Source organism: Pteropus medius, unplaced genomic scaffold (genome assembly GCF_902729225.1).
Source record: "Pteropus medius unplaced genomic scaffold, Ma_sr-lr_union100, whole genome shotgun sequence".
Taxonomy (NCBI): Eukaryota; Metazoa; Chordata; class Mammalia; order Chiroptera; family Pteropodidae; genus Pteropus; species Pteropus medius.
This window is the reverse complement of record NW_024348242.1, coordinates 4,638,164-4,662,033: the sequence shown is the minus strand read 5'-3', so window position 1 is coordinate 4,662,033 and position 23,870 is coordinate 4,638,164. Positions and strand designations below refer to the sequence as shown.

At 42.4% G+C, this 23,870-nt stretch overlaps 1 protein-coding gene across 14 annotated transcripts in view; it reads right to left on the bottom strand.

The window, feature by feature from the left end:
- CLIP1 (CAP-Gly domain containing linker protein 1) overlaps nt 1–23,870 on the bottom strand; it is a 104,930-nt gene that overhangs the window by 27,105 nt on the left and 53,955 nt on the right. For 7 of the 14 annotated variants that reach the window (XM_039879343.1, XM_039879341.1, XM_039879345.1 and 4 more), the window contains 11 exons: nt 20,827–20,931; nt 16,539–17,483; nt 14,974–15,090; nt 13,031–13,088; nt 12,421–12,504; nt 11,407–11,563; nt 9,883–10,048; nt 9,568–9,783; nt 5,106–7,373; nt 3,850–3,966; nt 1,729–1,835 (listed from right to left, as the gene is read on the bottom strand). In XM_039879343.1, coding sequence (XP_039735277.1) covers nt 1,729–1,835; nt 3,850–3,966; nt 5,106–7,373; nt 9,568–9,783; nt 9,883–10,048; nt 11,407–11,563; nt 12,421–12,504; nt 13,031–13,088; nt 14,974–15,090; nt 16,539–17,483; nt 20,827–20,931 — 4,340 coding nt within the window. The remainder of the gene's footprint in view (nt 1–1,728; nt 1,836–3,849; nt 3,967–5,105; nt 7,374–9,567; nt 9,784–9,882; nt 10,049–11,406; nt 11,564–12,420; nt 12,505–13,030; nt 13,089–14,973; nt 15,091–16,538; nt 17,484–20,826; nt 20,932–23,870) is intronic. The other 7 variants (XM_039879348.1, XM_039879349.1, XM_039879350.1 and 4 more) reach the window with 4 other exon arrangements.

Sequence of the window (23,870 nt, the reverse complement as noted above, 5' to 3'; positions counted from 1 at the left end):
AGCTTCGAGGGACGGCAGTGGGGGCTGCGATCTTCTGCTCCTGATTCTCAGCTTCTACAGACAGGGGACTAAGCTTTCATTATTCAGTGGGATCCTTCAAGAAAGGGGACACAAAACACAACTGATCTCTTCCTAGAGGTGAAGCCACCCATGCTGATTGGGCATGGGTGACATGACAGAAAGATTCAGTAAGGATGCTGAACACTTTACTAGACCAATGTAATGACCATACAAAAGACTTCAAAGTCCTGTAGCAGGAAAGAAGAATTTCATCCAACTCCTGAGCTCTCTTGGCCAGGCCTGCCCTGGCCAGGCCCCCTCTGGCTCGGCCCCTCCACTACCTAGTACAGCCCAGGAAGCTGGGAGGTGGGGTCACAGCAGGGAGAGGCTGGCTAAGGAATCTCCTGCTGCTCAGAGCCTCCCTCACCAGCTGCCCTGGTGACACGAATGAACTAAAGTCAACTTAAAGGGCTCCAGATGTTACATGTTAGCATAACTACTTGTGTCACAGGGAAAAAATTCTGAACTGTAGTGAATCCGCCCTCTCTGCATTGATCTCGAATTCATTCTTCCCATCACGGTGCCCACTGTCTGCATTACTGGGCTTTGGCAGGCGAAGAAATTTAAGCCTCTCCTGATGGCCATAAGCACAACTGTAAATTTATAGATCTGGCATTGGAATTGTTGGGAACTGCTGAAACGCCATCTAGAAAAGTATCATTAAAATTTAGACTGAGGACGGACTCAGTCATCAGCCTTATGAGTAGCTTGGTTGAGATGATTTCGAGGAGGATTTTAAGAACTCTCAGAAGAACTAGACATACACTAGTTCAGTTCAAGTTTGACCAACAGATAGTACTGAAGATGGTGACTCAGGAATGGAAGTTTGGAACTGATGCTTTTGTTTTTGTTGACTCTCATCTATTTGTTTGATAAGAACTGGAAATAAATAATATAAACATCTGGTGGGCGGGGACCACATGTAATTCATCTTTGTATCCTTCCTAGCTTAACTGCACCTAGTGTGAAGGACATACTCAAATGTTCACCAGATTCGTTGGCTTTACATTTTTAGTTTCACACAGATGATGCCGTCTAGTTCTCAGAAGAGCAAAATGAAACCTACACTCTATCATTAAAAATGCTAGATAAATAACCATCTGCAATAATTATAATAACCAAACTTAAAAGGCAGTGGGTGACCAGGGCACATGGATGGCCCTTCTGCCTGAAGTCTAGCTAACAGTCACATGTGTAAATCTTGATTAGAAAAAGTCTTCCAAAATTCTGCTCATTTAATTTCCATGCCAGAAGATTTGATTACTCTTAAAATCAAGATCACCAATCTTAGTAATGCTTTTTTTTATAGAAAATATTTTGAGGGATTTATTAATAAAAGGCTATTGTATAAACATACTACTTTAGAAAAACTGATTTCACTTGTATTTTTGTAAAGCTACATACACAAAGTCACATTTGAATCTCAAATGTCCTAACCATCGGCCAGCACCATTTCATCATTTTGATCCGTTACCTTACCTATAGTTCTGACATGACAGTGATTATAGGGTTTACGTCTCAGGTGTGCAATAGCATTTGGGGGACAGGAGGGTGACAATTACTTTTTACTTCATGTACTTGTCAAGTGTTTTTTAAGTAAATAGCACTGTTTTCACTTTGGTGATTTTAAATAAGTTCCACAACTTCTCTCAAAGGAGATAAACTTACATTTCTCTCCTGAATTCTTCCATTTTTTGATTCTCTACAGTCAGAAGTTCTTTTGATTTATTCAGCTCCTCCACATTTTTCAAGTTGTTTTCTTTAAGTGTATCCAACTTAAAGACCAAGAGAAAAAAACTGGATGAAATTATTTCCCTTTCCAATGACATGACTGGACAATGACAAATTATTCATGAAAATGTGCATTAAAAATAAGTCACCTGCCAAAAAATAAAAATCACCTGGGTGAAGAGATTACAAATGACCAAGTCTGTTATAAACTGCAAACCTCACCATTATATTTAGTCAGACATTTCCTATATACCTGGCCAAAATGTCAAACTAAATTGCTTCATAAACCGAGTTTCCTTTCGCCTCATGTATAATTCTCAATATGTATTATTGAACCTGTCATTCAAGTATGAAGCATCTTTTAAAAAAACAAATAAACTGAAAAGCATGATGTCAGTAAAGATTACTTTCTGTAATGAAAAAAACCCCTTTCCTTCCCATAGGTTAGCAATTTAAGATACAATGTTTTTCAACGGCAGTACTAAATTTACATGGTCCTCATGAAAAAATGACTTGAATCAAAATATTTGTACATGGGAAAAGATTTACCCATCTGAACGTCAATGTGAAGAGGGAAAGGCCATGTAGTGAAGCTGAAACGCATTCATATATGATCATACGTCCAGTCCCATCGCCTGCCCACGGGGGAAGCGAGCAGCTTGGGGCCTGGCCGTGGCGGGAAACCCAGTCACGGGAGTGAGAGGGGATGTGACCAACCACAGGGGGCTGGAGCTCTGGGTGCGGAGCCCCGCCAAGGATGGGGGGCGTGTTACGGGCCATCCCATCACGCAGGGTGTGCTCCTGGTGCCATGCTGGCTTTCTGGGACCTGCGTAGTTATCAGCGACAGCCACAGGCACTTTTGCCATGTCACATGTCAGCAGTCAGGAGTCCTAGAAAGTGTCTTGCTAGTTTTTACACCTCCGTCTTCCTTTTAATTCCCTCTAACATTCTAGATTCGCAGGATGAGAAAAACAAAATATCATAATGAGTCTAAACAATGTCACGCAGTCCTGCGTTCGGGCTGTAACGAAGACACCAGGGGTCACGTCGCAGAAGCACGCGGCTCTCCCCGACTCTGCCCTCAAAGGTTAGAGACAGTCCCTACGATCTTCTCATTTACTTCAGCGTCTAATTTTGATTATCGTCTATGATTTTTTAATGCTTTTATATTTTTAGCTTAAGTCATTTTCTCTTAGGACTGTCAGTTCTATAAATGTACTCCCTTCTATGTCAAGTTTTATTTACCTATAATTCTCTCTCAAAATATTCAGGTCTTTCACAGATTTCCATCTTTGACCTTTCATAACGAGAAAGCCCAGTCTTTAGAGTAGCCATTCAAAGTGGCTCTCGCTTCCCCTGCTTTAATTCCTAAGGTCTTACCTGCCTATCCCTTTGAAAAGCTTCTGAAGTTCTACAGAAAGTCACATAACTATTTCTGCTTAGGATTTATGTGATATCTTTCCAAAGAAAGAAAGGGTCGGTATGAGCTGGGAGAATGGAAGGAGGGAAATCAAAGAAGGGTGCAAGAGTGAGAAATGCTGCTTTTAGACAGAACCGAAATGATCTTGACACCACAAATGTGTTCAAGACCCAGGAGAAACTAATATAAGATGACGCCTTAGGGAACCAGTACTGAATCAGGCCAAGAAAAGGCCTACGTCAAACTCATGGGCTAAGGAAAGGATTTTAGTGGCTCGAAGTGGGGAGAGAATTGAGGGGAAAAAAAATGTATGTGATTTAAGATAAAAGATACAAAAACTACAGAATGTTATCAGTGCCTTCTCTCATTAATTCTATCACTGAACAATTACCATAAAAAGCCACGCTATTAGGGTTTTCCCCTCGTTCTTTAAAGGTTGACCCTACTGAATAAGCAATGAAGTAATACGCTTTATTTTAACATCGTTGTGGTTCTGGCATACATTCGACCCCACTAACGTAGGTCAAACCTGTGTGAGGCCATGCTTCAAAAAATAAACAACCCTGAGTTAGTGACCGAACATCGCATGAAGTCGATAAGCTGTCCTCTGTACAAAAAGCCATTTAAATCTGATTACTTCATTCTGTAGTTTTTCATTTGTTTGCTTGGTGTCCTCCAAGGAGGCCAGAGTTTCGGTCTTCTCTTTAGTCATCTGTTCCATTATCTGCATGGCGTCCTCTGCTGTCTGAGCAGCCTAAGTACAAGAAAGCTCCGTAAGAAGTGAGGAAGGACACTCCCCGCCAACCGCAGCAGGCTGATCCTCGGGCTGTGTGCTTAGGGAATCACACAGGGTGGATGGGCCTGCCACCAGCCCAAGAGCAAAACAAACAGGCTAAGACACGCAAGGTCTTTAAGCCCAAGTAAAACAAGGTGACACACCCTTTTCAGGCTGTTTTTCGATAAGCCCATTGTCATATGCAATTTGCATAATTTCAGACCCCTCAATACCTGCACCTTCTGATGCAGGTTCCAAGTTACAGGGACAGTCATGCTCATCGTTCTGGCTTGTGTTTGAAAGGAATGGTCAGAGACAATAAAGACCGACACGCTTACACAGCTAAAGTTTTCTCTCAATAATATTTACTGTTGTAAGTTTAAAATACTATTCTTGCTAACTTGGGGGCCTGTGAAATCATTCCGAATTTAGGTTGGGAATTTTTCAAATAAAAATTATTTGGGCAATAACACAAAGTTCAAGTGTTTAACGAGAAACGCTGGATGGAAAAATCTATGAGGAGCTGTGAGTAATGAATAAACATGGCTGTGAATAAAAAAGATAATATGCATATGGAAACAAATCCCTAGCTGAAGAGATATAAAAAATGATCACAGAAACGAGTTAAAATCTTTTTAGGCACTGGCTTCTAATTTCATGTGGTCAATAAAGCCCATGGGAATTCCGCATTACACCTGCCTATGACCGGCCGTGGAAGTTTCGCTGGAACCTTCCACTGCACATGGATAGACACATGAAACAGTTAAAAGCCAAACAAGGTAAGTATGTACTTCAAAGGTGCCCATTTCACTGTTGTTCTTAAGCCTTTAAGAACCACGGTTGAGTTTTTCATGAATATTTCCCTTTAAATTAAAAAAATATATATCCTTGTTATTCACAGTGTACAATTTTTTCTAACGGAAAGAGACGACTGCAATTAGCATTTAGTAATGGGTCGCCCTGTCAGGTGGCAACAGACAGCCTGAGCCCTGTAAGCAACAGATGAAACGGGCCGATTTCCTTATGTGGCCATGGACACGGACGGATGCCCTAAACCGCTAACGAGTTAGTGCAGGGGGTTAGTAGCCGGTGCTCAGTCCTGGGACCTCCCACTTTACCGTGAACGAGTGAAGAGTCTCGAGCTCTCTAATTTTAAGAGTGAGCTTGCTCTTGTCTTTCCTCAGAACCCGGCTTTCATTTTGAGATTCTAGGAGGTTGGCTGAAATGTGGCTGTTGGTTTTGGCCAGTTGGCTGACCTCCTTCTGTAGGAGGAAGTAGTTTTCGGCCAGCTTTTCCTTCTCCTTCAGGAGCTCATCCTTCTCCAGGATCATCTCTCTCTTCTCGGCCAGCAGGTTCTTGTTGTCCTGCATAGCCTTGGCCCGATCGGCCAGAGTCACCTCGTGGTTCAGCCGCAGGTCGTCCAGGATCTTGGTGAGGTAGCTGTGCAGCTCCTGCAGCTCTAACTTGGACTTGGACAAGGAGGCAAAATCGCTTTTCAGGGTCTCTATGTTGGCAGCGAGTTGCGCTGTTTCCGCACTCAAGAGTTCCTTTTCCTTAATTATCTCCACCACTTTTTGCTCCGATTTGCTCTTCTCTTGGATTAGTACGAAATTGTCGGACTGGAGCGCCTTCGTAAGCACCCTCGCCTCTTCCAGCTCCTGCTCCAGGAGCACCACCCTCCCGTGGAGCTTACTGCTTTCGTACAGGGCGGACTCGCTCTCCTTCGCCCTGTCCTCCTTTTCCAGGATCAAGGCCTGCTGCATCGTCTGGATCTCCTCCTTCAGTTTCCGACACTCCTCCTGCAGGGTCAGCCCGTCCCTCAGCAACACGCTCTTTTCTGAACAGCAAGTCTTAAGCTCAGCATTCAAAGTCTCCTTTGCTTGCAGGATGTTAGTGTGTTCTTTTTCTAGATGCCTTTTGGCATTTTGAGCCTCTTTCAGCATCAAGGAGAGCTCACACTTGGTGGCTGCCAGTTCTTGGTTTTCTTTTTTCCTCTCCTGAAGTTCCTTCTTCAGGGCATCAATATTACCAAGCAATTTCATCTTCTCATGCACAATGATTCTTCTGTTTGCAGACTCCTGATCGTATTTCCTCTTAAGCTCTCCCACGGTTTTGATGGAATTTTCTCTTTCTGTAAGTAAATCTCCGTTTTGCATTTCTAGCACAGATTTTTCTTTCAGGAGACTATCTAGCTGCTTTTTGAGCTTCGTAATTTTCTGACAAATCATCTCCTTCTCAGAAGTCAGGTAAGTGACCTTTTCGTTCAGGCTCGTCTCAATGTGGGCAGCCTCTTCCGAGCGCTTGCTGAGTTTTTTAGCGATGAGCCTATTTTCATTCAGGAGTTCCTCTTTTTCGGCCAAGAGCCGCCTCTCAGACGAGGCCAAGGTTTCCTTTTCATGAAGGAGCTGGATGCACTCAGAGTCTGTAATCTCTCGACTGGTCTTAATTTCTTCCAGGAGCTTCGTGAGGCTGGCATTGGTAGCCTGAAGTTGCGCGGTCTCCAGCTCAGACTTCCTCAGAGCTTTGCTGATGTCATCCAGCTGTGCGCGGAGCCCGCTGGCTTCAGTGCTGAGCAGTTGTTTGAGTTGGAGGGTGGCCGCCAGGCTGACATTCAGTTTTTCCTGATCTTGAAGCAGCACGTCCTTCTCAAAGTGTAGTTCTCTGTTGCTCTGAAGAAGTGTGTCTCTCTCTACCGTTAAGGATACGCACATGTCATCCAGACCGGACTGTTTCTCTAACACTGACCTTTTCTCAGCTGTGAGATCTTCAATATCCTGCATCAAGGTTTTCTGATCTTTGACTAGCTCCTCGTAAGAGCTCTGAAGCTTCTGAATGATCTCATCTTTATCTTTAGTCAAGGCAAGGTTTTCGATAACGAGCTGCTTGATATGATCCTCCATGAGATCTTTTTCTTCCCGATTCTTCTTAGCCTCAGCAATCAAATTATCTTTGCTGAACTGGAGTTCTTCTACGAGTACCTGCAAGCCTTCTCTGGAAGCTTGCAAAGAGTCATTTTCCATATTTATCTTCAAGAGTTCTTCCTGGGCAATATTGATTTCTCTAAGCAATTTCTCTCTCTCAACAGCCAAAGCTTCATAATTGAGCTGTTCCTGCTGATAAAGCTTTTCAGCATCTTGCTTTTCTCCTAAGACTTTCACCTTTTCTAAATTAAGAGTTTCATTTATGGACCACAGTTTCTGTTGGTCTTCCTGAAGTAAAGTTATTCTGGCCTCCACCTCTATGAGCTTTGATAAAAGTGAACCCTTCTCTAACTTTAAAGCATTTCCCTCCTGTGCAAGAAGCTGCTTCTCTGATTTCAGACCCCTCAGCTCTTCTGACATTAGTTCAATTTCCTTTTTGGCTGATGTTAACAAATAAGTTAGCGACTACAGAAACAAAAGATGGAAAGAATGGAAACAAAATGAAATCAAGCAGACAAATGCAAGCCCAAATAACTTAATGTAACCTAAATCATTCAAGTTTAAACATTTTTTACAATAAATGTCACAGAAACTATCTGGATAACGGGGGAAAGAAACCAGATGAGCAGAGCCCATGAAAGGATAATACAAAGTCGGTTTAGCTCTGCAAAATGCTGATATGGCTATTAGTTTATCTTTGAAACAACTTTTAAATTACTCCTGATAGCTACCTTAAAAACGGTAGTTTGATTTTGACATCAGGGCATAAGATTCTTTCCTGCCATCCCAATTATCCAATAATTTTGTGGTAGAAAGGATGCACGGAAGACTCTTTAAAAATACAACCCAAAAGACTACAAAAAGTGAGTATATTTTAAACAAACAAAAAAAGCGGGGGGAGGGTAAGGGCAGTGGAGAAAAACACCACTGCAACATGTCAAACTAACTGCAGGACCTTACTAAAGGACAGTCACTGGCCTGAGACTGATTTAGTCTCAAAATTACATCTAGCTTATTAAAATTTGCTAGGCTTTGGTGACTAAATTAAATGGGTGTTTTAAAAATGTATTGGTTTATAAAATAATTCGACCACAATGTCTATACCAGCGCTTTTCTGAACTTTCTGCAATGGTATAAATATTCTTTATCTGCACTGTCCAATATGGTCGCCACTAACCATACGTGTGGCTAGCGAGAACTTCAAGTGTGGTGAGTGTGACTAAGGAGCTAAATTTCTAATTTATTGAAATTTAAATTTAAATGGCCACACATGGCTGGTAGCTACTATATTGAACAGGACAGCTATAGATCACTGGCTCTTAAAACTAGGAACAAGGAGGCTTTGTGCGGTCCATGGACCTCCTGACATTTTTTTATAAAACTTGAGTGTATAAATAAACTTTCCTAGGTAAAATATCTTAAGGTTTCATCAGATTCTCAAAAGAGCCTGTTGTTGACAAACACTAAAATCCAAAGAAATCAAATAACCAGACAACTCTGGATGGGGGATCAACCCTGGCATTTTAGCCAAATGACCGTTGTAAAAAATACATTAATGAGACTTCATACAAGCTATTAGAATGCTGTGGTCTGGTCAGGCTGCAACAGTTTAAGGGAAATGCGAAAAAACTGGAGTCCCCCCAATAAAGGGAACTGCAAAGACAAAAGGTCTGGAAATTACATCTAGTGTTAAATGGCTCAAAAAACTGAAGATGTTTCACAGGGAAAAGAGAAAGCCTTGATGGCCAGCATGCAGGAGAGAGAAAATATGGGCATCTTACGTATGACATGTTACGTCGTGGTCCACTTAATTCACAAGTATTAAAAGGGATTTGTTTCAAACCCTACATATGCTCTTTTATATTTTCTTTCTACTAAACTCTCCTATAATTTCTCTGATACATTAAAAATAAAGACAAGTATTTACTTTTCTTTGAAAAAGTTAAATAGTAGCAGGAAAAAGTTAAATAGTAGTAGGAAGGTCAAACTTCGTTAAGTTACCAGAGTCAAGAAAATATATTGGGGCACAGGTACCATCCTGACACCACAAAATGCAATGCAGTGTATCTAGTTCTACTCTATTTAATAAGAGGATGTTTCCTAACAGCCCTTGAACCCAGCTTCCTCATCAGTGAGCTCATGGAGCCTTCCTGGGGACATACAAAAGCGCTCTCCAGAGTCCTCCCTTCTGAGTTTTCCTCTGAGAGTGTTTCTCCAACCAGGCTCCATCCCTGCCCACTCACTTCACCTGGCCTCTGCCTTCGGCTTTTCTACGACATGTCTCTCCCAACCCCAGCGCAAACTGGCAGCAAGATGGCCAAGAATAGAAGAACAACAAAGAGTCTGTTACAAGCAGGCAGGCAGAGCTCAGGCAACATAACTCTGTGACAGCTGGCAACAAGCGGCAGAGCAGCTGATGGCTACATGGTCTGTTCAGGGGAAAGACCATGCAGCCATCACCATCCCTGAGGAGGACAGCAGCTGGTACAGAACACCTGAAGCCACAGGAAACATGATTCAGCACCCTGTCACGCCCTCGGCAGGTTAACACGTGTAAAGGCCGACCGGGCTCATCCCACGTGCTCTCTAAGCATCCTCCCGGCCCCGTGCAGAATTCCAGCCAACTACTGCAACCACGTAATTGTCTCCCATGACATACTTTGGCTTTGTCAGCTTGCTTTTTCAGTTCCACTATCTCCTGCAGCAAGTCACTGTTCTCCTTTTGTGCAGCCTTCAGACTCTCCCCTGTCTCCGACAGCATCTTCTGTAGGTTTTGCAGGTCTTCCTTATGCTTGGCCTGTGTCTCAGAACTGGCTTCTTCATACCTGGCTTTCAGATCTCGACACTGGTTGTGGCTTATTTCCATCTTCTTTTCCTGCAGAAACCCCAAGTGAAGGAATTAAGGCATCTAGCCGTATTTGTACCACCCCTCACCTTCCTTGCCAGTAATTAGTCCCCTTTATTCTTTCCTTACCAGGTCTGACAATTTGTTCAGCAGTTCTTCCTTTTCTTCCTCATGCTTTTTAGATGCTTCTTGCTGGCTCGCTTCGGCTTTGAGAGTTACTTCCCCAATGCTTCTCTGTAGAAAACTTACACTTTCATTAGCCTTTGTAAGTTTTAGCTGTAATTCTTCTACGTTTCTAGAACAAGTTTTGAGGCAAGGTGTTAGATTTTTCAAAAGAGTGCTTTCAATTCTAGAGTTATACTTAAAGATACTCTCAATGATAATTGTATTAATGACTGTAAATGTTATGAGTAATTAATAACATCTGAAATAAGCTACAACATGACTTGCCCTGAAGAATAATTTTAACAATTGTGGTAGTAATACATTATTTAGAATAACAACTATCATAACTGTGAAAGTTTATTACTTTATGTCAATAGATCATTAAGGAAAAATGGGTAAAAACTAAACATACTGGAGGATTGAGTATTTAGAAAGTTTCAAAATGTTAGCAGATGAGGTTATCAAAAACTCATTCTAGTGCCACTTGAGAACAGAAGATACAAAAATGATGATAAATCATTTGAAGTTCTAGCTTAAGGATAACCATGTGGGCAAACAAAAATGTACAGAAACGTGGGACATCAACCTAGAGACGCTAGCAAAGGAATCCGCGAACAAAAGAGGAAAACTTGGGGGGGGGGGTCTCTGGATTGTACACCTGAAAGACACCAATAGATATGGAACTTCTCGAAGGCACCGTGCCACAGGCACCGGTGCAGCTGCACCCACCTCACAGCGAGTTTGACCAAAGCTGGTCAACCAAGGCCCGGTCGCCAATCACCTGCCAATGCTGAACTGTGCATGGGTGCATGGCTGAACACAAACAGAACCTTGCCAAGTATTAACACTTTCAGAATCAGAAGTCTAACGGTTCTAACATGTCCTTGAAAAGTTTTTGCCTTCTAAAACATTCGATTTTTGTTTGGTAGCTACGAAAAGGGAAAAAATCGAAGCAATGGGAACCTCAGAACAAAGACGAGAGCAAAGGCAGCAGAAGCGTTAGCACTGAGGAAGGGCAATGGCGTGATCGAGAGCAGCGAGGGCTCCAGGCCCACACTGAAACCTCACGAAGCCTCGGTTTCTTTTTCTTTAAAATGGGAACAATAATACACTCACCTCACAGGATTATTACGAGAATTAGAAAATACACTCTATATAAAGTTGTTAGCGGTGCACAGCACATAGTAAGCCCTTCGTAACTGTTACCTATCATTACATTGAAATAGGTTAAAAACATTTTAACTGCCTGTATGAAATGTTATTGCCATTGGTAAATTGCTACCTTTTCTTTACGAGTCACCAAAATGTCTACAATATTGTATTCCTTAGAAAGTTAAATGGTTGTTCAAGGATACACTGAGGTAATAAGAGAAAGGAAGAGACAGGCAACTTTAAAACATACCATTCCGGAAGATTCTGGCTCCCCTCCCCCCGGGCCCCGCTTCAGGGCCTAACCTGAAGCAGGCGTCTCGTTAAACTCACGCATACCTTTCTTTCAGACGTAATTCATCATTCATTTTTGTCAGCTGAGAAGAATTATCTCCTGACATTCTCATTATTTCTGCAATGTCGTTTTCCAGTTTTTCTTTCGCCTTTATCAACTGCTCTTCTCTTTCATCCCTCTCTCTAAATTTTGCCTCCATATCTAAATATTTGTAGAAAAAAAATAGCACTGTTATGTTATAATCGACCAAAATTTACTGACTGCGTCTTGTATGCCGCGCCTTGCTCTGGGAATCTTCGCATAGCAATCCCTGCCCTCATGAAAATGACATTCTAGCAAAGAAGAGAGACAATAAACAGGATGAATAAAGAAGAGAAATAGTATCATAGATAGAGCTAAGAGGGAAAAAAATGCAAGCAGAGAAAGGAGCTAGAAAGGAGGGAGGGAGGTGAGGGCTTGGGCAGAGCCTCTCTGCGGCAGCGACATCTGAGCACAGACCTGCAGGAAGTACGGGCGAGGGACCGCAGGCCAAGGATACTCGCAACCCGCTGGGCATGCGAGGAGCCCCCAGGAGGCCACTGTGGCCGAGTGGAAAGAACAAGGAAAAGTAGTACGAGAGGAAATCGGGGAAAAACGCAGCCTGACGACGGGACTTTTACTGAGTGAAACGGGAGCCGTCGGTTCTCCTGAGCCAAGAAGTGCCATGATCTGACCTGATGCTGAAGGATCGCTCTGGCTGCTGTGTCGAGAACAGACTAACGGGGACAAGGGCAGAAGCAGGCGCACCAGGAGGTCAGCTGCTGTAATGAAGGTCAGCTTGGATCGGGGACAGCAGTGGGGGCAGTGGGATGTGGTGGGTGCGGACTTATCTGATAACAGGGCGGAGAGGATTTGCTGAAGGTTACAGACCTCGAATGAGTATTTTATCACGCCGTCACCATAATGAGCGAAGAAGTCTTGGCTGAATACTAGATACGTCATTATGACACACGACGATTATCTCGAATCCTTGGAAGCCTACTAGTTTTAATGTTTGGCGACCAGAGACATCTTCTTACCTGTTAAATTTTCTCTCAACTTCTCCAATTCAGAAGACAGCACATTAAATTGCTCCTCTTTTTGGTGTAATTTGTTTACAGTTTCTATTTAGAATAAAGTAAAAAGTTTAATATATTTCATATTTAATAAGCCATCTAGAGCTTGGCTGTCCTACAACCAAACCAAATCATATGCTTGAGATTCGAGTCACAGGAACACTGAAGTCCCGTTATGAACGGAACCAGTGTATAACGAGCCTGAAGAAGCGAGCGTGGTCCCTCTCGCCTCCCCCAACCTGGAGGCCGGCAGGCCCCGGCACCCGTTCCCCAGTCAGCGCTCTCCTCCTGCTTCGCACTCACAGGGCTAGTGACCGAAGCTTCGGACAGACAGACTCCTCCCAAGTACATTTGCACTGTAATATGGAACGAGCTTCCAGTGAAGAGGAGGAGAGACTAACGGGCGTTTGAGGCCTGGGGAAGCCAATGGCTTCGCTGCCACCGAGCGTGGCAGGAACTGCCAGGGCGGTGGGGCCGGGCTGCAGGCAGCGCGCACTCTGCGTGCTCCGCAGGCCGGCCAGGGTGAGAACGTGGCCTTCTCCAAAGCGAGCTGCTCACACCAAGTTAGACATACCTTGCATACTTCTCTGAACAGAGACCGCCTCCTCTGAAGCACCAGCAAACTTCTCTTTCTAAAGAAAAAAATCAGATATTCAGAATAGGAAGCTTTCAAATTACAAAAACTAAAAGTTTCAACCAGTTATATATACAGTGCTATCTACTTTTTGTTGTTGGTTCTGTTCCATTAAAACTAACTTATACTTAAAACGTGCAGTCATCAATTACTACCATATGCATATTGTGCGTGTATACACACGAATGAGGTTGGCGCGTGTGTGTACACGCCTGGGCACGCATATGTATCTGTGCACACGTGTGAGGATGCCTACTCACGGAAGCGCATGCAGGTGTGTGTACAAACGGTGCGAGATTCTCTTAGCTAGTTTCCCCGTAACCCTACGACTGTCCTTTCCCGTGACGTGTGGGTATCACTGGCACTGCTCATGGGTATCAGCCTTGGCCGAGCTCAAGTTTTGAGACAGGAAGCAAGGTAGAAGGGAGAACAGTTGAGAAAAGGTTAGAAAAAAAGGTCTTACAACTTGAGATTAAGGAAAGAGGATATATCGGAAGGAAAAGTAATTTTCTGATGTGGAATGAACCGAGTTGTAAGGAAGAATGCTTTGAATTTGCAAAGTCACACAGCACTGCGCCTGCTGGCAGAGGGCGGTGAAGGTCCAGCGTGGCTTGCTGACTTGCTGTCGCAAGGCAAGCAGAAGGCACAGTGCAAGAGCACAGTGCTCACTGTATGTAAAACCATACATGTGCTGGGTGTGTAACTTGGGAGGTCCCTGTGAATAGTAAAACTAAGGAGTCAGTAACATGCCGAAGCAATGCATTACCGAGGCAAAGGACAGATTATTTTTTTAAAGTACAGTCATCTCCCCTTATTCGCGGTTTCGTCTTTGGTGGTTTCAGTGACCCATGGTCAACCGATGTCCGAAAATATTAAATTAGAAATTGCAGAAATAAACAATTCATAAGTTTTAAACTGTGTGCTGTTCTGAGTAGTGATGAAATCCTGTACCGTCCCGCTCCACCCACCCGGATGTGAATCATCCTCTGTCCAGCATATCCACGCGGTACATATACCTGCCTGTTAGTCACCTGGTAGCCATCTCGGCTACCAGATCGACTACTGAGGTATCTTAGTGCTTGTGTTGAAGTAACTATAATTTTACTTAAGAATGGCCCCAAAGCACAAGAGTAGAGATGCTGACAAATGAAGCCGTAAAGTACTTCCTTTAAGTGAAAAGGTAAAAGTTCTCAACTTGATAAAAAACAAAAGAAAAGTGTATGCTGAGGTTGCTGAGATGTACAGGGAGAATGAATCTTCTATCTGTGAAACTGATAAGAAGGAAACAGAAAATCATGCTAGTTTTGCTATTGCGCCTCAAGCTCCAACTCACAGATAGCGCCTGCTAAGTGCTTAAAGATGGAGAAGCCGTTAAACGTGTGGGTGGAAGATGTGGACAGAAAACGTGTCTCAAGTGATGGCAGCATGTTGTACCAGGAAGCACTGAGCCTATGAAGACATCAGCAAGGGGTCCCCTGAAACGAGGGCTTACGTTCCCATGACTTTTATTTTGGCGTATTGTTATAAATGTCTTATTTTATAATGAGTTATTGTTGTTAATCTCTCGCCTCTGTTATAGGTATGTACGTGTAGGAAGAAAAAGTGTATAGTGTGTTCGGTACCATCCAGGGCTTCAGGTATCCATGCGGGGTCTCGGAGCGTAACCCCACAGATAAGCGGGGACAACTGTAATGTCTATGTTTGGGTTTGATCTGATTCCCCTCAAGGTGTTTATCAGCCAATGACTAACACACTCAATTTAAATAAATTCTTTGAAAGAGAAAAGAAATAGGTGCAATACTTTTATGGAGGTTTTTGTTTTTAAACAGGAACAATTCAAATGGCCAGAAACCCCGAGATTCAGACTCCCGGCAGGTACTCACCAAAGCCTGAAGTTCTCTTTCCAAAGCCTCTTTCACGTGACTGACTTCACCCAAGTGTTCCTGCAGGTTACTAAGCGTTAGCTCTCTTCCCTGCAGCTCTTTGGTAATGCTACTAACCTACCATAGTGTTACGTGGTACAGACGCAGATGACCAAAAACAGAAAACAAGAACAAAACAGAATGAAAAAGAAAAAAATAAAACATATGTAAAAACCCATAGAAAAGCATGACCAAACACAACCCGAAAGGAATAAAGACATGGGTAAATTGTCCTTTTTTTTTTTTTTAAACTCTAAGAAACCAATGACTTTTCAGTCAGTTCCAGATATGACTGTCTAACAGCTATTTTTAAATAGTCAAAATAGTGTTTTTCTATACCTCAATTTGGAATATCAGCATGATCTAAAGCAGAAAGTGCAGATGCTTACTTTCTAGATGAGTTAATTGAGACATTTCACTTTCTAGACTTTAAAAACTTTAAGATGGGAATGGCAGATACATACGGTCTATGATATCATTTTCTGTATTTTTTGTATATGCCTATAGTATCTCAACATTTAAAATAAAAATAAACATTTAAAAATTCACTAGACAACATTCATTAGAAATGGGCTTTCATTAAATCTTGATGTAAAAAGCAGACCAACCATTAGCTACATATTCTCCACTAAATAATTCTTGTGTTTCGATTGGTGTTTCGGAACCAAATATGGAGATCTCATAGAATTTTCCTGTAGTTTGTCACCTCTCTCCATTTACCGTCACTACCCTTCCTTCTTTACCAACGGAGCAGCTTTTCCCGCAAAAAGCTCAGAACATTCGGCATCGACACCAGTGCCTCACTTAGTGGCAGGAGGACTGGGAAAGAGAATTCGCTCCTCGAGCGATCCTTAAACATGATGGTGCCATTCAACAAGGCCGGTTAGCAAGACATGGAGCTGGCGAATGTTTCATAGAATTTCCTAGGCCTTGACCAAAAGCAAATTTGCCCAATCTTTCCTCAAAAAGGCAGGGAATAGACTGTATTCTCCTTGTGGCATAGAAAAAAACTCTGAGACATAAATGGCGCTGCAAAGGGCTCCGGGCTCTTAACCTTGATTTTGCTGTGAATGTTACTTACCACAGTATGTTAACGAACAAGAGTCGAATAGCACTCAGAGTTCACGGTCTGTTTTACACATCGCCTTACAGACAAGGTAATTATGTAGGTGGGAAAGGAGGAGATAATCTATGTTTCTGTATAACTCATTCATTCATTTACCTTAACACCGTCAATTTAGGGAGTTCTCTATTGTAAAAAGAGATTATAGACTGGAACCGAGTTTAATAGGAAACCAAAATAAATTCTTAGTTGAGCCATTATTTTCTCTAATCTCCTCAGATGGAACCATATTCAAGACTCAGAAGATACTATGCTCAACTGGGAAATTCGTTAGCACCGAGCAAATTGTTCTAATTAAATCAGAAATTTGGAGGATGAGTTACACCTCAACTCAAAAATAACGTACGATGCAAAATAAGAACAACAAATGGAAAATAAAAAGATGGCGGATGTCAATACAAACCTTGCCACTCTCAGCATTCTTTTCGCTCTCTAAGTTTTTAATCTGTTTCTCAGCTGCCTCAAGCTGCTGCCTAAGCTTCTCGACTTCCGATTTACCTTCGGAACTGGCTTTCCGAAGTTCATCAAGAGCCAAGAGCTTCTCCTCGGTAGCCTTGAGCTGTGATGTAACATTATCAATAACCTTGGTTTGTTCACTGCATTTGGCCTGTAGGACCTCTAGCTCCTTTACCTTTAGTTCGGCTTCCTGTAATTTGTTTAAGGTGTCTTCCATTTCTACCAGATGCTGATCTTCTGCTCTGTCCAGCTTCGACTTGATGGCTTCCAGGCTGTTCTCTTTCTCTTTAATGAGCTTCATCAGCTTAGCCCGGACAGCTTCCAGCTCTTTAGCATGAGCAGACCGCTCGGAGTCCTGTTTGTTCTGCAGATTTTCTATCTCGTGCTGGTAGTCTAGTCTCATTTTCTCTATTTGTGTTTTTAGCTCGGCGAATCCTGCCGTCTCCGTTCCGACCCCCTTGCTGAAGGACACCTTCAGCTCCTCCATGGCCTGCTGGTGGGACGCGATGGCGGTCTCCAGCTTGGACTTCCACAGGGCTATCACGTCCGAGTTCTCCTTGTTGGCATGATCCAGTTTGCTTTTCAGGGACTCGTTCTCTTTGGAAAGTTTTTCCGAGGCAGCCTGAAGGGCCTTTATCTCCTTCTGATGCACTTCTTCCCGGGCTTCAAAATGCTCCTTCAGAGAAGTGGTTTCTCTCTGGTGGTCAGTATGGCTGGCTTCTAACTTTTCTTGCAAAGAGCTTATCTCTTGCAAAAGGGAAAGTGACATATCAACATCCCCAGCAGGCTTACTGGCCTCTAGCCTTCTTCGCAGCTCAGCTACTTCCTGTACTCTCAGTGCTAGGTCTTTTTCTAGTTCCATTATACGAGACTTTTCTGACACCGTAGCCACCTGTTAACAGCAGGCCAAAGAAAAAGAGATCATTTAAATAATAAATCACTGATGATTTTCTTTAACCTTGAAGATCTTTAATAACTATCCCATCTCAAGGCAGCCAGCAGTCAAGCTACTGAGGATGCCCACATGTCAATCAACCCCTAACTGTAATAAAGGCTTAAGGCCGACTGGCAGCTCCAATTCAAAACTATCATCTTTGGCAAACTTCTACCATTTTGAGATGCTAAAGGAATCTAAAATTAATAATGAGTTTAACTCAGGATGTATAGAGGCTTATAGACCTGATAGATATGATTTTAAAGAACAGTACAGTAGCCATTAGCCATACGCGGGTACTGAGCACTTGAAATATGGCTCATCTGAAGCGACATGGGCTCTAAGTGTTAAATATACATCAGATTTTGAAGACGTAGGAAAAAAGAGAACATAAAATATCTGGTTAATTTTTATATCGATTACATAATAAAATGATATTTTGGATATAATAAATAAAATGTATTAATTGTATCTGTTTCTTATCTATTAAAAAATGTTAATGTGGGTACCAGAAATTATTCAATTTTATATACATGTGGCTCATATTATACTTCTGTGGGATGGCGCTGGTACAAAAGGTGTAATATTACCCATCAAATGTTTCAGTGAATACCACATCGACTGCAGAATAAAAGCCTCAGCTGGATGATGATGAATTAATCTACTGACCTTTTTTTAAATTAAAAAAAAATGATTACTCACCTGTAATTATGCAAACATCCTACACAGAGTCCTTCTTTTAGGTTTCATAATGCTGTCAGCATTTTGGTGTACACATCCTGCCCCCCTAACCCAGTGGTTCTCAGACTGACGTGCACACGTCACCCGGGACGTGCCCTGGATGCAAGTCCCCAGTCCTTCGCACGCACTTTGATTCTACTTCAGCTCCGGAAGAGCACTTTTAAATAGACTCCCCAGGACTAAGAAAAACACTTTCATAACCTGTGTACTTTTATTCTTAGCAAATTATTTCCCTCTGCTACCTGTTCAGCAGTCAGTTTAGTACGCAAAATATGTGGAATAAAAATTAATTATCTGACTAACCTGGGAAACAGAAGGGAACACACCTGATACACACACACCAGTGAGCCCCAGACGGTGGGATTGAGGCTCCTCCAGAACTGCAGGCTCCTACCCATCACTGCCTTTACCAGAACAGAAAGTACCGGCAATGCTGCCTTCATCTCCTCTGCCCACCTACTGGCTGATATCGATAAAGACTAAAACGGCCACAGAAGAATTAAAAAAAAAAGAGCCCTTGGGTCTCCAAAACTGCATAATCAAGTTGTTCACTATTTCAGGGATGACTACGATTGTGGTTCAGGAATATAGATGCTTCAGGTTAAAGATGTTAATTCATTTACATATTTTTTTCTGGGGGTGTTGGGGGGTAGTTCAAGAGTTTGTAACCGCAAATTAAGGTACAAAACATTAATAAACCCCATGCTACAAGGTCTATAACATAAATAAACCCAATAGGGCAATAGTTCTTAATTATTCACAATGAAACAATGAAACAAGAAAGGCCAGGTAAAAAAATAAGTGAAAATAATAACTCACGTGATTATATTTTATGTAACATTTCACAAAACTTCTATTTTTTATTTCCCAAAGTCTGCCCTGAGGTGAAACTATCTACATGTCTGCCTCTTCTATTAGTTGGAGGCCATAAAAGTCAGGTATCGTTTTTATTCTGAAGATACCACTTGTTATAGAAAAATGACGCTTGAATCTGAAATACTTGAGTAACCGATGCTGTGAAGGGTTGCCTTCTTATCCATAGTCCCCCTGCCCTGCCCCACCCCCAAAAAAGAGCATCAAACTTGTTTGCTGATAAAGCAATTTGGGAGAGGAATTCAGAAGTAAAAAAATATATATATATATCCTTACTTCAACAGCCAGTCACATTGACGAGCTCAATCTTATTATGATATGAGTCCCTTGTATTATTCCCCAGATCAAGTCTTTTGCTCTCGGGTAATGAAGAAAAGCACCCAACTGCCAGGATCTTCGTCTCACCATATATGCAGAAGATATCTTTAGTTTTGAGGCCAACCGAGACCACTCTTTCTTTTTAAAAAATAAAAACTTATGATTTAGAGAAAAAAAAATCACTCAATCATCAGTGACTTCTAGACAGGAGAAATTTCTAAAAATTCTAATAATTCAAAAGAAAAAAGTAAGATACCAAAATTTGATCAGAGATAATTTTTGAAATTTTAAAGTTAAGCAACCGGGCAATTTAGCCCAGTTTTATGATTTAAAAAATACACACATACATATTTTCTTGATTTAAAAGATATATATACATACACACGTTTTCTTATATGTAAATGAGTCGGAATACTTCTTACACCTTTCAGCACAAAACTATTTCCATAGCAGACAGACTCCATCCCATGGTGGTTAAGAGCGCAGACTCTGGGGCCAAATGGCCCAGGTACAAGTCCTGGCTCCACCTTACTATGTGCTGTGTGACCTTAAGCAAATTATTTAACTTCTCTGTGCCTCAGTGTCCTCATGTGTAGAATGGGGACAATATTACCACCTTCCTCCTGGGGTTGTGGTTAAGACTGAATAAGTTAATACTTGTAAAGTGCTTAGGACAGTGCCTGGCACAAAGTAGGCACTACGTGGGTGCTTCAATATACATAAACAGAAACATGACAAACGCAGTGAGCTGGGGGTGGTAAGAAGCCAATCTGTTCCCAGCACACTCTTCCCTCCTGACAATGAGATTTTAACCTCCCAGGTGATGGAAAGGAAGGAAATGCAAAGAAAGATCAGGTATCAAGAAAAAAAGATAACTGGGGTGAACGTCCTTAACTCTTATTAAAAAGAACCAATGTTTCAATTCCCTTCCCCCAAGAGGCCCAGGAAGAAGGCAGTAACAGAGAGCTACAGTAAAACAATACAAAAAATTATCTAGAAAACCCACTAACTAGGAATATGAGAATAAGAGGACAATTGACTGCTTGTGGCAAACTGAAAAAATGTATTTCAAGGCATTAAACAAAGAACCTGAAATGTAGCTGTGGACAGCCGTGCAGTGTACACAGCTGTAGAGTTTCCGATCTTGATTTTGGTTGCGTTAACCGAAGAAACGAGTCTTTCCTTTTTACAAAAGATCTGATATAAAACTCCTGTGCCTACCCATCCTTCTAATAGAGCTCAACAGTATCGAGACCAAAGTCAAGTTGAACCACTGGGTCAAGGGTTAGGCCAACTGCAAGGCACGTCGCCCGAGGTGTCCACCATTCACATACACGAGTCTGCGTCATTAAATAGTGAAAACCATTACCCTAGTGTCTTCTAACTCCCTCTGGAGTTTGTCAGCTTTGGTCTTTTCAAAGAGCAGGCTCTGTTCAAGCTCCTTAATGCGGGCATGCTCCAGTTTGGTCTGCGTCTGTTAGTAAAAAGGAAGAGGAAGAGAACACAACAGTGCCACCATGACATGCCAGCACAAGAGGAGAGACAGCGGCATGCAGGCCGAGCCACCAGTACCTTCCGCCGATGGGTCAACAAAAAGGGTAATGGAGGAGGGAAGAGGATGGACGTGAGATGAGGAGGTTGGGGGTGAGATGAACACTACGGCAAAAGGATGAGGGGGGCAGGGGCCATGAGCTAGTCTACTGAGAAAGAAAAAATGGAAAACACATGAGGCAGGATGAAAAGTGTCAGATGCATGCAGCCAAATGTAAGTTATATTGATAAGTGAAGTTTATCAGCACAAATTAGAATAGTTAATATTCCTCTAAACTACCGTTTTCCCTCCTCCACACGACAGCTCTTTGACGTTACTGTGTATGTAACTGACTCAGTGACTTTAAAAAAGTAGGCTGACCCTCAACCATCGCTATCACCTAAATATGAAAAGGTAACACCGTAAATAAATCTTGTGAGTGTTTGATAAATCCCTGGAGCAGATCATTGCACTTTGGCACATAATTCGATGTGAACAAGGGTCAAGTCGAAACGTAATGAAGGGAATCTAGAAACCAGATCTAAGGAAATGACCCACGGCCTTTGCTGCGATGAGTGAGAAGGGTCTGCGATTCTTAGCAACATTCTCACATCTGACAGGCAGGGAGCCAGCCACGAAAGCTCTAATTTCCTAGCAATAGTGGCTTTTCCAAAGGCTACTTGTCACCAGAAGAAAAAAAAAGGAAATCGGATTTACAAAGAAAATTCTTTGTATTAATTATGCTCCACAGCCTCCACCCCTGAGGATCAGAGCAGGGAAAAGTTTGGCCAGAACTGGGCCATTTTAATCCTAAGGTGAAGTAGGTCTTATCAACTCAGAGGTAAGAAATGGTGACTCAACACAAAAGCACGAGTTTGAACTCCATGCAAGAAAAGCTGGTAAGAGCCTACCATGTTTCAAAACCTCTGAGATTCCCCATCAGCACTCACTCAGGCGGAATCTGATGGAGACCCAGGTGACCCCTTTCTCACAGGTTCAAGTGCAGCCCACTCCCTCTCATACCCAAGAGGGTCGGCATGGTCAAATGATGAAACCTACTGACGGAGCTGCTCCCAGCAGCTTCTAGTTATTCGTACTAACTTAAGTATTTGCGGCTCTAGCTGGTCACATCTCTCAGTCTGGACCATTACGGGTAATGAAAAAAACAACAACAAACTCTAGATAAAGCAATCGGAAACAGTGTGGAGCTTAGTAGCAGGTGGAATGTTTTCTATTATAAATGTCTTTCCTCATTCTGGTGGTACTCTGGGGATTTCAATGCATTCAAGAGGCCATTCTGCTCGTAAAACGGATATAAACCATCATGGAATATTTAAAAGGTGAACACAAAATTTTAAAAACACCACCTGTTTCAGTCCTTACACTCAACAAAAATAACATTGAAAACCTAATTGTCTCATAGTCTCTTTGGTCCATGTGTGCCTCAGACGGAGTTGTTCGATTTACGTGCTTTCACAAGAAAAGGATCCACTCCAGACCTACGTAACGGGGGTCGCAGCCTCAAGAACTGAAATCCAAAGCTAACGAGTAAAAGCAAAAGGCAGTAAAACCTTTCTCCTCCGGACACTGAGTTCAGTGTCCTGGGGGTGAAAGGTCATTACTTCCAGGTAAAAAGCAAACAGCCACTGAACGTGACCTCCTCCCCCTCTGAGACCACCCCGCTGGTGGGTGTGCACACAGACGAGGTGGGACTCTGCAGCCGCCTCTCAACAGCCGTCAGCGAGGGGACAGTGATCCACTTCCATGCCATGGTATGCAGTAAAAATGTGACACTGATCAGGACCATCCTTTAAAAATCACCCCTTTCTCAGAATAAGACAGTGTCCCAAGAGGACAGCACTGGGACAGGGACTGAGGGGGAAGCAAAGGCTCTGCGAGAAGCGCACGGAGAGGCAGGAGGGAGAGCCCATGCAGACTGACAGGACGCGAGGGGAGCCTGCTTGGGAAGGCGAGGGGAGACCCAGATCACTGAAGTAGCTTCACAAAAAGGAAACCTTCAGAACGGAGGCTGTTTTTAAAGTTCAGTCTTGAGCTGTCTTAGCTACCGGGAGGCGGTGGGAAGGAACTTTGTTTTAATTTTGTTCTTTCAGGTGGCTTCGCAGCTGGCAGGGTGCATGGAGAAGCCAGGCTTTCCAGACATTTTGGTAAAATTTGAATTGGATGTTTGATCTTACAGGGGGAAGAAGGGGGGAAAAGCACCTATATGCCTAGTAGGACTGCTACCTGAAAAACTTCACTTTGAAAATAACAAATTTAAAACACACCTTCTCCTCACTGAAGAACGCTGGCCTCTAATTTCATTTCACAAACTAGGGAAAATACTGCAGCAACAAAACAAGTTTGAATTTCTAGTCAGCTGCAATAACAGGCACTGGCCAGCAGTGGGCGCTCACACCAAAGGCAATGAGTCTGGGATTCACACGTTCCTCCTACTCTCAAGGGAATAAAATTAGACAACTTGGGAAAACTTCCTCCAGAATTTCTATAACTCCTTCATCTAATACGTTTTATACTTCAGTCAGGTATCATCTCTTTTGGAATAATTCTATTAAAATTAGAAGACATTACGAATTAAGTGAAGAAGGCCAGGCCCCCAGACAAAAGTCTTTTTCTCCTTTTTGGCAAAATTCTTCAAAAAGCATACATGTGCCTATGTATTAAACAAATGGATTTATAGAGCTTAGTCATTACATACAATTTCTTCAGGATACAGATGTAACTGCTTTGAAAGCCACATGCACATAAATATTAAGGTCAATGTCTCAAGGTCAGATTATGCAGTTAGTATTTGAGTATTATCAATAAGCATTTTAATCTGTAATCAATCTGTTAACAAGGGAAATATCCACACAGTTAAGTGC